The sequence below is a fragment of the Rhinolophus ferrumequinum genome, chromosome 24 (assembly GCF_004115265.2).
Source record: "Rhinolophus ferrumequinum isolate MPI-CBG mRhiFer1 chromosome 24, mRhiFer1_v1.p, whole genome shotgun sequence".
Taxonomy (NCBI): domain Eukaryota; kingdom Metazoa; phylum Chordata; class Mammalia; order Chiroptera; family Rhinolophidae; genus Rhinolophus; species Rhinolophus ferrumequinum.
The window spans coordinates 20,216,013-20,230,897 of record NC_046307.1 but is presented as its reverse complement, the minus strand read 5'-3'; the positions used below and the strand labels follow the sequence as shown (position 1 = coordinate 20,230,897).

The 14,885-nt window shown below is 41.2% G+C and overlaps 1 protein-coding gene across 2 annotated transcripts in view; it reads right to left on the bottom strand.

Moving 5' to 3' along the window:
* The window catches only part of STK32A (serine/threonine kinase 32A), a 99,392-nt gene that overhangs the window by 32,112 nt on the left and 52,395 nt on the right, over positions 1 to 14,885 (bottom strand). For both annotated transcript variants that reach the window (XM_033096874.1, XM_033096875.1), the window contains exon 6: positions 2,537 to 2,574. In XM_033096874.1, coding sequence (XP_032952765.1) covers positions 2,537 to 2,574 — 38 coding nt within the window. The remainder of the gene's footprint in view (positions 1 to 2,536; positions 2,575 to 14,885) is intronic.

Genomic DNA, 14,885 nt, shown 5'->3' with positions numbered 1-14,885 from the left:
GTGTAGTTGGAACTCTCCCACCGGTCAACTGGAATCACTGCTCATAGTCCTAGAGCAACTAACTAGCTCCAGCCCCGCCAAGAATAAATGCCCTGAAAAGCAGGGTTAGCTCCCTGCACACGTGAAGGAAAGCAGAATGGGCGATTGACAGTGTATCTGAGATTAGGGTTCAACAAAATTGTTTAAACATAAGACCTAACAAGTAGACACCAGAACCTTTGGTGTATCCCTTCTGGAAACAAAATAATTCTTTAGTAGAGCCAGGTAGGTACCCATTATTCACTGACTTTGAAATAGACAGAGCTTCATAAGACAAAGTGAAGTGATCTAAGCTTCCTTCCCTAGGGGAGAAAGCCCCTACTACCTCATGAATCATACTAATATTTAACTTTTATTGAGTGATTTCCTTGTGGCAGACATTGCAATCGAGTACTTTATAAATAGTATGTCAGTTAGTCCTTAACAGTGACCCTAAAAAGTAAGTACTCTTTTGGTCCCTGAAGAAATGAAGGTGCAAAGAAAGTTTAGGCAAACTGTTGCCCTTCTCAGAGCTGGTGAGAGGGTCAAATGGGTTTTGAACTCTGGTGATCTGGCTCTAGAATTCATGCTCTTAACTATACTGTTACACAGTCTTTCACAAGGGTAGCCTCTATGGGTGGTTAAATGTGAAGATTAATTTATTTCTAGACCTTTCTCCTAATCTACCGTTACCAAGTTGACAAGACCATGAGGGGGAAAAAGAAGTTGAAGGAGAGAGAACAGAATGGACTCGTGGTAGAAATAAGATGAAACCATGTTTGAAATCTAAGATTAAAACACTGTTCTCTGAAATAGAAGGTAAACCTTGAACAGGTTTTGGTTGACAGGATCTGTCTGTGTCCATTCAGGGCCTCAACAAACAGCAGAGCAGTATGTTGTGCACAAAAGCACCCGGGGTTGGTGGGGACAGAACCCCAACCTGGGTTCTGCTTGACCAGCCAGCCATGCACCTTTATAAGGCTGTGGTGGGCCGATGGAGCACCTTGTCCTAAATGCTGCAAAATTGGCCTCTGTTGGTTTGGGGAGGCCCTGGAGAGTTTATTTGCGCCAGGGTAAGAGAGGATCTTTCGTCCTGTTTAAGACAGGGATAGCTGGTGTAATTATGGAAGTCACCTTCATGCTACCGTGTTTCCCCGAAAATAAGACCTAGCCAGACCATCAGCTCTAATGCGTCTTTTGGAGCAAAAATTAATGTAACACCTGGTATTATATATTATATCATATCATATCATATTATACCTGGTCTTATGTTACAATAAAATAAGACCATATTTTAATTTTTGCTCCAAAAGATTCATTAGAGCTGATGGTCCGGCTAGGTCTTATTTTCGGGGAAACACGGTAAGTCTCACCGTTACTCACATTTCTGAAATTCAGAGAATCTGTTCCCAAATGTCACAAGCAGTAAAGGAAAGAAAGAAACAAAGTGTTGAAAGAAAGTGGAAAAATCTTTTTAGACAGTCTATCAATAAATAATGACTCTGAGCTTTGAAATTAGAGGTCATATGCCAAAGCGTTTCTTAGCCCTCTGAGCCCAGGTGGGGTCTGGCAAATCAGGTTTAAAATGCAACTAGGTAAATAAATAATGAGCAATGGATGGTACTTGGAGATTCCGTCCTACTTGCAAATCCCTTGTGTTAAAGTCAAATGAATCAGGAGCTTGGCAGATGCACTATTCATCTAGCAGCTCTCTAAAAACAAGGATCTTATTGCTACTGTAACATTTATAACTGGCAGACTGTGTGTACCACAGGTCTACTCTGATGTACCAATAAATCCAAATGTACATGAAAATAAGTATTAGGAAACAGACATATTTAATCATTGCTGGCAAAAGCTTGTTATATAGGATATCTTTAATCAGGGTTTCTTGAACTTCAGGCATTCAATTTTCACTTTCATGGTTCTGGCCATGTCACGTTCATATCTGGGTATCTCATAAACTGTCACCTCCTTTGTATTTTTCTTTGTCTGATTTCTTAAACTGAAAGCGTCTTTGGACAGAAAACTTGATATCTCTTCTGCAAATGTAAAACCAATTTGCCCTCCTAAGAAGGAAAGCATAAAAGTAGACACAAAGAGAACAAAATAGTGTTGCAAATTTCTAGGGAGATACTATACTGCCTGCCAAATGCTCAAAGCTTGAGGCCTGTTCTGTCTTTATGGAAAAAAAAGGGAGATGATTGTTATAAAGATATTAGGGCAAACCAGCACAAAAAAACTGTGATTTTCTTAAATCAGCAGGAGTGGAAAGAAATTGAAGAGCGAATGACTTTCTCATTATGCAAATTCAACATTTTTTAAGGGTGTATCGGTGTACTGTGCCATTGCTATAAATCCTAGAGCTTCCCCATGTTGTCCCACCCACTTATACAATGGAGTTTGTATGTATGACTTAACTGAATCAAGCGAGATACCTGTAAAGATTGTTTACTAGGGATAGTCAGTTTTGTCCTACATGCAAGTCATGTTGGTTGCAAACAAACCATTTACTTACCGTGTTCATCAAGCAAAATATTGTCAGGCTTCATATCCCTAGACGGGTAAAAAGAAAAGAGGAAGTTACTCATAATAAAAACAAACACACAAACATAATTAAAAGGTAAAGAGGAAAATGCTCAAGAGTGCTAAGTAGGGTTGAAACAGTGTACTTGGCTCTTACCACAGTTTCATTCAGTTCTCACGGTGAATCTATGAGATGGTTACCCCCAATTTCTAGATCAGAAAACTGAAGCTTAAAGAAGTTAAGTAACTTAGCCCAAGGTCACAGCTAGTCAATGGAAGAATGGGACTCTGAACCTAGTTCGGTCTCATTCAAAAGCTTAGACTCTTAATTTCTAAAGCATCTGATACGGAAGCATGCAAGTATTGCTCCATAGGGTCATATGGGCATTTAAACTGTCATAAGATAGGATTCCTAATTATCGTTTTCATCTGTGTAGGTCTGGAGTAAATGTAAACACTCTATAAAATAAGAAAAAAAGATCTATAATGTGATTAGATCTTACACTTGCAGAGAATAGAATTTTTTTTAGGATGATGCTATAATTCTCTACTTAATAAATTCTACCCCTGGGGTAGTTGATCAAAAATTTGCACTAGTCTTCCATGCTTTGGCAGGATTCTTAAATCCGTAGGAGGGAGCAAAAATCCACCCTCTTCCAATGATGGGAGTAGTTTGATGGTAAATACTTAGAGGAACGGCCTATAGAGTTCTCAAAATTCTCCTGAAACAAACATTATTGTCAGCAGTGCTCCTCTGTCAGAAAACAGCCTTGTTGTTTGGAACAGCTCTCACTCCTCCACCGTCAGGTATTTACTGCCCTTCCTGAATGCACCATTAAAGCCAGTCAACCAAAATTCACAGAAGCCATTAGGGAAGAAATTCTGAAATCGGTTTTGGGAACTCATTTTCAGCTTAGTCAAGTGGCTTTTATGTCCCTTGAATAAGGTGACCTTAGTCTTTGACAGACCAAGATGATAAAGGTCCTCTTTTCTTCAAAATACTAATGAATAACAAGCCCCTTACCTACACAGAACTTAGTATATGCCACACACAGCATGCAGGTGCGTGGGTCATCTCATGAACTTGGAGTCTCTTCTCATTTAGTTTGTTAGGTTCTTAAAGTTAATTCTGGATTCATAAGTGATCATCTTTAGCTGTGGCACTTTTTTCTCTGGTGCTGGGTACAATTTGCTAAAAAGAGAATAAGGGGTTTTCGAATTGCATGTTTCTGTGCCTACACTCTTTCTCAATATTGCAGATTCCACCCTTTGATTGATGCCATTATTTCAAGAGTTATCAAATCCAAACTCATTCATATGGAATAAAGGCCCTTTCATAATTGGCCCTTGCGCTCCAGCTACATGGAAGCACATGGAGTCCCTTAAATGCACTTTGTATCCCCTCATCTTCTGCTGCTCCTTTGCCTGAATCAGAGCCCTCTCACCACTGCCCCCAGATTCATCCCTCAGCTTTTATCTCAGATGCCACTTCCTGCAGGTAGTCTTCCCTGATTTCCCAATTCTGAGTCAACGGCCCCTCCTGTGTGCTCTGCAGGGTATACTTCTTCCGTCATACCAGTTATCACACTTATATATTTATTTTTTCTTCTACTGGATCATGATCTCCTTGATGTCAGGAATGGTTTCTAGAGTAATGTCATGCTCCATCACATAGGCTCGCAGTGCCCGGTGGGAAGTAAATGAATAACTAAATGACACCAGGAGAATTGCTAGTGCACTCAAAGTTAATCCTAACAATATCTACCAGAGCACTACAGTGCACCACCAAACAATCTACAGCTTAAAGCTTGAGGTAAGCCAGGTGTTAGGCTCTTACTGTCTCTTTGAGACCTACATCCACCGAGCATCAGTTAGTGTTTGGCAGGCGAGGAGGATGCCCTGAGGAGCTCTGCCCGGAAAGAAGAGACCTGGGTGTGGCAAGATCAGCATAATGACTTCGTGGCTAGAATTTATGAGAGCTCGCTGGGGAAATGAATTGCTGTGGGTTTGAGACTTTACGAGCTTTCTATAAATCCCTAAGCATCATTTTTCTTATTTATTAAAGCCACATATCATTATACCCACTACTTACCCCCAGAAACTACCTTGATGCTTACAGAAGAATACAAAGATCAGAGAGGTAACAATTAGTTTCATGTGACACCTCTTACTTCAATCTTATATTCATCAAATATTTATCTACTTTGATAAGTCACTGTGCTAGGACCCAAGAAATATAAAGACAAATAAGGATGGAGGGAATAATAAGAAAGGTTCATAAGGGACCATGCCAAAAAAGGTTTAGAGTGTTGATGTGGAATGTTTCCTACTAAATTCAGAAACGGAATATGAGGAAAACCTAAGACAATTGTAAAAGAAAATGTGGACTTTTAGTATAAAAAGAAAGTATGCAGGCATAGATTCTAAGTATATAGTTTATCCGAAATGTGATGAGGTAACTTATAAGTCACTACAGGGTAAACTGCAGTATGATAACATTTTTTACCCAATGTGCTACGTAAAAATTTCTGCTAGAACAAGTTAAGATTTTCTAGAAATTTAGGACCACTTCCTTGTCTTTTCAGTCTTCTCAAATAATACAAAATATGAAATAACTTGTGCTAAAATGTTTCTTTCATTTAAGGCAATCTATAATATGGTTTCATTTAAGGCGGTCTATAATATGGTTTGACTCAGTGGTCACCAAACCTGGGTATGTTCAGAATCGCCTAGGGTGACCCCAACATGATTTCTGTGACCTAGCTCAGTCCTACAGCAATCAGACTCTCTGTGAATGGGCCTGGCTGTCCGTCCAAAGACAGACCCTTCTGATGTGCAGCCATGTTCATAAATACCATCCAGGCATTCTCCAAATCTAAAACTATCAATCTGATTTTAAACTATGAACCTCTTAAAAGCTGATCTATGCATGTGAAAGTGTTGGACAAATTATTCGGTTAAATTATATAGGGAGGTCTCTTACAACCTAGGTATCATCAGCAGCTAGCTAATGAATTCCCCGCTCACTGTGATTGACCACTACTTGGTGATTACAATGTCGGTGTGGACGGTACTCCTAGTACCTCGGCCTCTCCCTTCCCTGACTTTCCTCCAATGTTTTCATCTATCCCATCCAATTGTTTCCTTACCCCCATTTCCTTAATCATCCCTTTGTCATTTCTCCAGCCAACCCCACCCCCCACCAGCATGACCTTCTACTCAATACAATTGCCAAACTGGCATTTCTAACACACCTGAGACCACTGCATTCACACAGAAAGGACCTCTTTTCTGTATTGTTCAGTGCTGTAGCTTTCAGGCTTTACAGAAGTGCCCAGAACAAAGGAAGAGCTGACGTATGAGCAAATATTTATGATAAAAATGAGTGAAGCTGGTTCCTTGGCTTCTCAAACTTCCGGATTGACCCTCCCCAAATTCTATAGTTCCCCCCCTGAAATCGTAGGCTCAAACTGTGCAGAAATCACTTCTTCATTATTCTCACTTTAATGTACAGTCACCCACTTACTAAAAATGATCAATTTGTTTTTAGTTGGCAAACAGTAAATGCATCTGGCAGAGACAGAGAGTTGTTTTGGTTTGATTTGGTTTTTCTTTTGGTTGGTGTTCTTTTGTTTTTGCTCTTTTCTTGGGGAAAAAAGAAACACATGACTTACTATCCCAGAAGTTAGAATGCATTCTATAGAAATCCTTCACTGCATCTTGATTTGATAAAACAGGAAAGGCCATGGTCTCCTGGGTCAGTTGATTCCTACGAGGGGAATTAGGAATAGCAGTGTGCAAACGCAGTGCTCCCTGGGGTAGGGTCCAAGGCGGAACTGATATAGCTGCTGTTCTCCCTTGAATGACTTTACAAGACATTAGCAGAACTTAATAGGCTAATTACATCCTTTCACTGCGCCTACCCTGGAATCAAGTTGCTCACCCTGCAACCTGACACGGGTATTGTGAGAACGGAGAACAAGAAAATCAGTGCATCCAAACCAAAATCAACATCTTCCGTGTCCCACAGCTTTCTGACAGGTCCACAGTTTAGGTTTAATTCTTTGCTACACAGTGTTCTCCTAGATTGGGTTCTCTCCAAATTCTGAGAGGGGAAAAAATATTATAATTCTATAGTAGATTACTTAGGCTGTCACACGAAGGCTGGTGGTCCCATAAACAGATCTATGAGTGTTAAGAAAAGAGTGGGTGGGGGTGGGAGAGTGTGAGGTGCAATTGTTACGTAAAAACACATAGTTTGGAAGAGCAGGCAGAAGTGAACAGCTGTCAGGATTGGATTATTGTAAACCAGGTATCATCCTCCATCTCTTTCTTACCAACTGGATTCTTCTCTTTTTTAAAAAAATTGAGATATAATTGACATATAACATTGTATTATTTAAGATGTGCACCATAGTGATTCTGCATTTGTATATATTTTGAAATGATCACCACAGTAAGCCTAGTTAATATCCATCCCCATATACAGTTACAATTCTTTTTTTTCTTGTGATGAGAACTTTTAATGTTTATTCTCTTAGCAACTTTCTGGCTACTTCTTTTGTTGTTTTTGTTCGACTCCAGCATTTCCCGCAGTTTGTTCAAAGGAATGTGAGTTACAGAAGCTATTACAAGGAAATTAAGTAAAGGGACTGAGGGTTTTCAGGCATTGCAGTAAATATTGCCTGTATGTCTATCTAATTATGTAAGATATAAAAATTAGATTCACTTGATTTAAGTAAATTATTAAAATATAAAAATGGTATCATCAATATACATATATAATTACATATTTGCATATTCATTTTAGGCATAACTGGCTTTTCATGGATAGCTTTGCTTTTCATTTGTCATGCCAATATACTAGATCTGATGCCATTACGTATCAATAAATAAGGTGACGAGGGCAGTGATTTTGCCACCAGGAAAAATGTCATACACTATCCCTTTGTGAATTATGCGTCATTTCCCAACGTGTCACTCCAGATATCAGCACCGTCACCAAGCCTTCCCTCTCTCAGGTGTCGTCTTCTCTCATGGCCTCTAAGTTTCTCCTCCATTGTCCGTAACAGTTTAGCTTATTTGCCCACTCAGCAAGACAGAAGCTAGATTTTTAGATCCCCATCTCAGGTTCTCACTTTGCTCCAGTCCGTACAGCCGAAGCAACTTATCAAGATAGTCACCCAACAAAGACATGTGCCTTTGGTAGGGCGACGAAGGGCGGTAGGGACCAGATGTTAGAGGACTGTGAAAAAAGGATTCAAATTATTTGCTAAAGACCAGTTGAGGGAATTAAAAAGAGCCATTTAAGTCAAGATCTGAGGAAGAACTTCTTTAGAGTCATACATTCCAAATCTGGCCTGCACGACCTCAAAATTTTAAAATGCGACATGGATATTGTTACAGAGGCTAAACAAGCTGCGAATGAGGGGTGCAGCAGAGACCAGCGTGCTGAGCGGGCCTTTAAAACACCTTTGTGCCCCAACCCTCTGATTCATTGAAGCCTTCTTCTAAAGAAGGCTCCCTGAAGGCCAGCTCTCCTCACTGATTTAGCAGAGGAAAGCAGCAGGCTACACATTCGACCAATACACAAATGGTGACCTAAGGGCACGGACATGCCCACAATCACACAGCACATAAATGGCAGACGTGGAATTTACATATCATGCTCTTTCCACGATTACTCACTTGTTTATCTTATAGAGCATGGCAACTCGATTCTAAACTCAGCATCTTTTTAATTGGCAGTGTCTGCCTGTGTTGATAAGGAGGGCCTCCATGTTCAAGGAGAAAGAGGGCCAAGATTGATCAGCAGTTCCTGCCATGGCCATAAGAAGAGGTGTTTGAGGAGGATTGCTAACATTTTTTTCAACCTGCCATACTTCCCGTGAGTAATGAGAATGGTTATAGCTACCATGGATTGTGCATGTTCCAGCAGGCACGTGGCAGGCACTGGAGGGACAACATATCTTTTGTTCTTCACAATAGCTCCATAACTTAGATATTACACCATTTTTGCACATGAAGAAGGGGTGGCTCAGAGAGTTTAAATTACAGCCAGGCGCCATCTAATGACGTTTTGGTAAACAATAGGCCACGTATGTGATGGTGGTCCCATAAGATTATACACATAGCCTAGGCGTGCCATAAGCTACAAATCTAGGTTTGTGTAAGTACACAACAAACCAATCGTCTGCTGACACATTTCTCAAAACATATTCCCATGCTTAAGTGGCACATGACTGGACTTGTACAAGATTACATGACTAGTAATTGACAGAGCTGGGGTTGTGACGGAAGATTGTGAGGTGCAATCTTGGTTAAATCTCAAATGTTTATATCTTACTTCTTTAAGGAGAGAGAATACTGTCCTCACATACCCAGGGACCTGGTTCAAATTGGTCTGCAGCAAGTTTAATTTGTTCTCATAGTTTCTGTTGCATATTAGAAAATCGTGTGGATTTGTACTTTTCTCTCCTATAACATATCCATGTCTCCTTTAATGTAAAAGTAAAGTTTGACATTTCTTGCTGTGGAGTAAATCTGTTTTTCCAAGATGGTGAATCACACTTATTCTGATGTTACAGATCCCCAACTGTACAGTTGTACAAACATTCCAGTGTGAGAAGTATGGCCATATGTCATGATCCCAGTAATGATATTTTTAACCATCTTGCAGTCTTTGGAGGCGGAATGTTCAGATGACAAGGCTTCCCTCCCGCCTTGCAGTTTTGCATTAGTCGATGCTCGTTCCTTACCATTATTTCCGTGAAGCTGGATTCACACAGATACTAGAAACCTAGGTCACAGTTATGCATTCTACCACTCAGGAGGCCAGGACACAGAACATTAAGGACCTGAACCAAATCACTCAGGTGCAGAGACCAGCCTGAACTCAGATCTCCTGCGTCTTTCCCTCAACCCCATTTCTTTACTGAGGTTTTCTGTAAAGAAATGTACTGGTTAGAGGGAGGGAAAGAGTCTATATAGTACCGGGAACTAAAAAGGGACAAGATCCGTTGTAGTGTGTTGATGGTAGCAGATAAACTGTTGTGAGAGAGTGTTTTTTTTTTTTTAATTAAGTAAAGAAGAGGAGAATTCAATTAGAGGTGAAAAGTAATTTGCTCCATTTGAACAAGAGAATTCAAAGTATCCTCTCTAGTAGTAGGAAAAATAAACTTGCCACTTGGAAAATGAAACCCATTAACTCTCCTAGGCACCAAGAGAATAATAATAAAAAATGAAGCTGAAAGAACATCTGAATCGTTCCAGAGCCAACTCTGAGCCATTGGCTTTTGGAAGATGAGAGGAGTTCTGTATCAGGCACTATGTCTGGCCGAAAAAAACACACAAAAAGTTACAGAATAAAACCAGCTAGTGTACACCCTGGAATGTTTTGCTTTACTATCTTTTAAGGACTAGGAAATTATAGTAAGGTACCAACGTGGATTATGTATGATGTCCCAGAAACCATGCTAAATGTTTTACATGTATTATTTCACTGAATCCACACCAAACCCTAGAGGTACATTCTAGTACTATCCCAATTTTACAGGTAATGAGAATGAGGTCTACAGAAATGGGGCAACTTTCTAAGCCATGTTGCTCCCGACTGGTGGCCCAGGATGTAAGCACGGGCTATGTAAATCCAGACCCTGGCTCTAATGCCTGCGAAGGAGACACGGTGATGGGCCTGCAGGCGGCCATAAAGTCTAAAGCAGACAGAAGAAGGGGGCCAGCCAGGGCAGACCCGATGTCAAGGACAACCGCCCTGTAGGGAAAAAAAGAAGTTGGGCGCAAGGCAAAGAAATGGAAGCTGACAAAAGAGTTTTCTTGGCAGATTCTGTGGTCAAAGAGGGCTCGGGGAGGAACGTGTTCGTATTAGTTGCTTAAATGAGCAAAACTGAAGTGCGGAGATGGGGAGTTGGGGTTGGTATTAACTAGCGTGTTGGGTTGAAATGGGTCTTGTTACAAGTGACGGAAAACCTGACTTCACTGGCTTAAGCAAAGAGTGTGAGAATGCATACAGCAGCCTCTGACAGCTCCCAGCTGGGAGCTGCTCCATTGCAAAGACTGTGCTTTGTTGAACACCAACATTGGACAGGGTCACAACCATGTGAGCATGGAATCGTATCTGAGCACAAAAGCAAGAGCGTGTGCCAACTATAAAATGGACTGTACACCCCCTGCAATAATGCAAGTGATGGCTGTGTCTTTACCAGTGACAACACTGACCCACTCCATTCCTCCCACCTCCTAGATAAAAACCATGAAAATGCTCAGCCATAGCATTGCCCCTCTTTCTGACAGCACGCAAATTGGAGGAAAATCGTGATTTCTCAAACCTTCTCCAAATCACCTAACACAGCCCAAATCCTCTGCAAGCCCTTCCCCAGACCCTCTTCTGAGATGCCTCACAGTTTGCCGTGGATGCAATCTTCCTTTTGGAACAAATATCAACAAACTCAACTTTGTTGAACCACAGGTATGTTCCTGTGGCCTTTGGCAGATGAGCACCAGTAAGTGCTGTGATTTTCTCATAGTCTGTGGGAGAACCAGGCAGTCCAGCGTCCGTGCAGTGGTTCTACATCATCAAAGACCCAGTCTCATTCTATCTTTTGGTTTGGTGTCTTAGCAATTTGGTTTGTTGTCTCGTGGTCTCAGAATGGTTGCTCCAGCTCCAGACATCACATATGCGATGGGGCAGGAAGAAGCAGAGGAGGTCAGCACCAGCTGGATTTATAATCTTTTATTAGGGAAAGGGAAGTTTTTCCAAAGGCCCTTACAGGATAATCCCCCCTTGGGTCCCGCTGGCCATACTGGCTCATAGCCCACATTCAAGGAGACTGTGATGGGCGGGGGGGGGGGGGGGCAGGACTTTCATGACTGACTTAGGCCAGTCCTCCCCCAACATGGGACTGGGCATCTTGTTCACAAATTGGGGTTCTGTTACCAAGGAAAGAAAGCAAGGTGAATTTCAGCATCTCCTATAGCTAGGCAGTAAGGGAGCATAAGTACAGAGCAGAAATGCTGGCCCCAGATGACCTGGCATTGAATCCCAGCCTGGTTGCGTTTGACCCTGGCAACTTACTAATTCTCCATGGGCCTTACTTCCTCATTTGTAAGATGGGAATGATTATACTGGTACTTACAGAGTTGCTATGAGAGTTAAATTTGGTTAATACTTGTAAAGTAATTAGAACAGTGCCTGATGTGCACTAACCACCAAATAAGTGCTAGCTCTTACTAGTAAAAGGAAACTATACATGTGGTATAGTATCCTGTGTCTTAAATATCATGGGCATATACAGTATCTATGCACCTACTGGCAGATAGTCCGGGGTGATGTTCAAAATATTTAACAACCAGAACAGCACAGTCATGGGCTAATTAGAATGGATGCTGACACTGGCACAGGAGCAGAACGCTGAGGATCCCCTGCTGCTGGGCCAGCAGGTAACACTTTAGGAGTTGGATCAAGGGAAGCAGAGGGTGGGTGGGGAAGTAGAAGACAGGAGGTAGAGGGGGGCAGGGAAGGGACTGTGGTAGCAAGAGAGCTCAGGCGGCAGCTCTTTACCAACCAATACACTGAAATACAAGTATTTCGGTATTTTTACAACTGGTATGGCCATGCCCGTATATGGACTAAACATGAACCTTGTATATGCTATACTGTATTGTACTATGTAGTCTGTGTGTGTTTATGCATGTATGTGTACACAAACACACCATCTCTATACATTTTTCTATGTACTAATATAATCATGCAACCTAAAATTCATTATTATATACAAATATACATATAATGTATACATTACATACATGTAAACATTATATACATATATAACGAATATATATATGTATACTCATTATATATACACATATAATGAGTTTTAGGTCGCATTAGAATATAGAATAATGTTGGTAATCGTCTCAAGCGCAGATGGTTCTATCCAAACCCAGGGATTACTAGATTTATTTGGGAAGCAGTAGATCCTAGATAGTAACAGTGTGGACTTTGGAGTCAGAAGACTCAGGTTCAAATCTCAGCTCAGAACTTAGTAGTTCTGTGACCTTGGGCAAGTTATATCCTTGTATAATGTACATTGTGTCTGCCTTCCATGTGCTTTGGGGAAACCCCTGACTTTAGGGGAGGGTTCTGTGACTCAGGCCTAAGCTAGTAAGAGTTGTCCCATCCCACAGTCCCAGTTACTGGTTCAGGGATGGGCCGATGTCCCAAATTAAGCCATTAAGTAGAAAGAAGAGTTAGGCTGTGGGCTTCTGAGGAAGAATCTTCCTTGCTGTCCTGGGGTTTCAAGGACTTAACATGGAGTCCTGGGCTGTGGGCAGCTTTCTTGCAACCACCTAGAAGAACAAGCTGAGGGTGCAGTGACCACATGCAGAGCAGAGAAGAGAAGGAGGGAAACCAGGTAGCTGGTGATGCTGCTGAATGAAGATAACCTGTAAGTCTGGCAGACATCTGGGTTTCCCAGTATCCTAAGATAATAAATCCCCTTTACTGTTTAAACCCATGTCACTTAGGTTTTCTGTAGAGACCAAAAATTTGTTTGGTAATATACTTCTGAGGTTCAGCCCCCAAAATCTGTACATTGAGGACAATAATAGTGTCGCTTTAGAGGGTTGTTGTGTAGATTTAGTGAAATGATGCCTGTAAAACTCTTAGTATAGCATCTGGCACAGAGTAATTGTTCAACTTCACTTTCAGAAAACATTGAACAAATAGTGTCCAGTATAGGAAGAGCTAGATGGTGAGAAACTGATGATAAATTGAGAATGTTAAATAATGAATAGTTGTTTTCAACTATCACTGAACCACTTTGATGTACTAACGACAGATTTCACTTAATGCAACAGGTAGGAAGCTAGGAGAAGCTCTTTAAATGCTTTATTCCATATTATCCTCAAACAACTTTGTGACATAGGTACAATTATGATCCCTATTTCCTAGATGGGACCACTGAGGCACAGAGAGCTGATGTAACTACTGTATGCTAGTGTTATCCAGTATTGTGGGCAGGGTCAGGACTCACTACCTTACGTTTACCTGACACCAGGAGTGATAGTCAAATACTTCACAAGGCACAAACACTGACTAATTGGAACAGGGCACTGATCAGTAAAAATCCTGGAGGCCATTGATAATTGACCAGTAAGACGGTAGCAGTGGGTGACAACTAAATAGGAGCTCTGTCTGATTCAAGGCCTTACTCATAGTTCTGCCCACTGGAGCTCTACTGAGGGCAATTGTAAGGCTTTTTCTTGCTCTAATGTCTGGAATGGCTGATAGATCCCATTCTCCACCATTTCCATCTTTATTTTCTTACCACTCCCTGTGAATGCTGTACCCTTATCTCCAAACTGATAACAAATGCAAATACGTCCCCCTTTCTGGCTGGCTCCATATTTTCACTGAAAAACAGATAAGAAATAAGGTTGAGCTAGAGTATTGGCTTAAATAGGGTAAGATGGTCTAGCCTTGGTTCCAGCTTCCGGAACTACTCTCCTCCTTTCTCACATGTTCCAAACACAATGGCCTCTGTTCTGCTCCAAGATATAACCACCTTAGAACTGCTTGTCCTGCAAGGGTTGGCTCCAATGCCACCTACTGCCTGGGTCTTCTTTGAGCACCATGCTAAGTAGCCTTCACCCCCAAACTTGTACTCTCTTAGATCCTGCTTCATTTCCCATAAAGCACTAAGCAGTCTGTAACTAGCACGGTTCTGTATGAACTTGGTTCCTTGTTCTTTGTCTGTCTGCTCAACTACACTGTAAGCTCTAAGAGGGCAGAAACCATGTGCCCAGTACATAAATAAGTGATCAATACTTGTGTTGCAGGACTAAACCTGACAGAATGACGCTTACGCTTTGTATTAAAGTGTGTACTAGGCAAAGTAAAATTTAATTCGGACCAAGTCACAGCTTGCATATTAACGAAACTCTTAACCTTGTAAAAATTATCAAAAGCTCAGAGCAGGCTAGTTAAATGTTAACCTGCATACAAGCAGTTCTTTGCTTTTTTTCATCTGGGTTTTCACAAATGGATGGCCTTGTGTGAAAAGCACTGTTTCAAAGCTCTTTTTGAGACTGCTTGATGCATAATACAAAGAAGGCAGATTCTCCAGTTTTCACAATGTGTAATTCATGCTCATTCATTATTAGTAGCTTGGGAGCAGGTGCTGAATAGAACATATCAACCTAATACCCTCATTACTTAACTGCCGTTTGTTTTTGAGGCTCAAGTGGCCCTTCTGCTATGGGAGTTAGAAAAAGGGAACATTTGCAAGTTACCGCAGGGAAGATTTACCAAAACAAAAAGATGA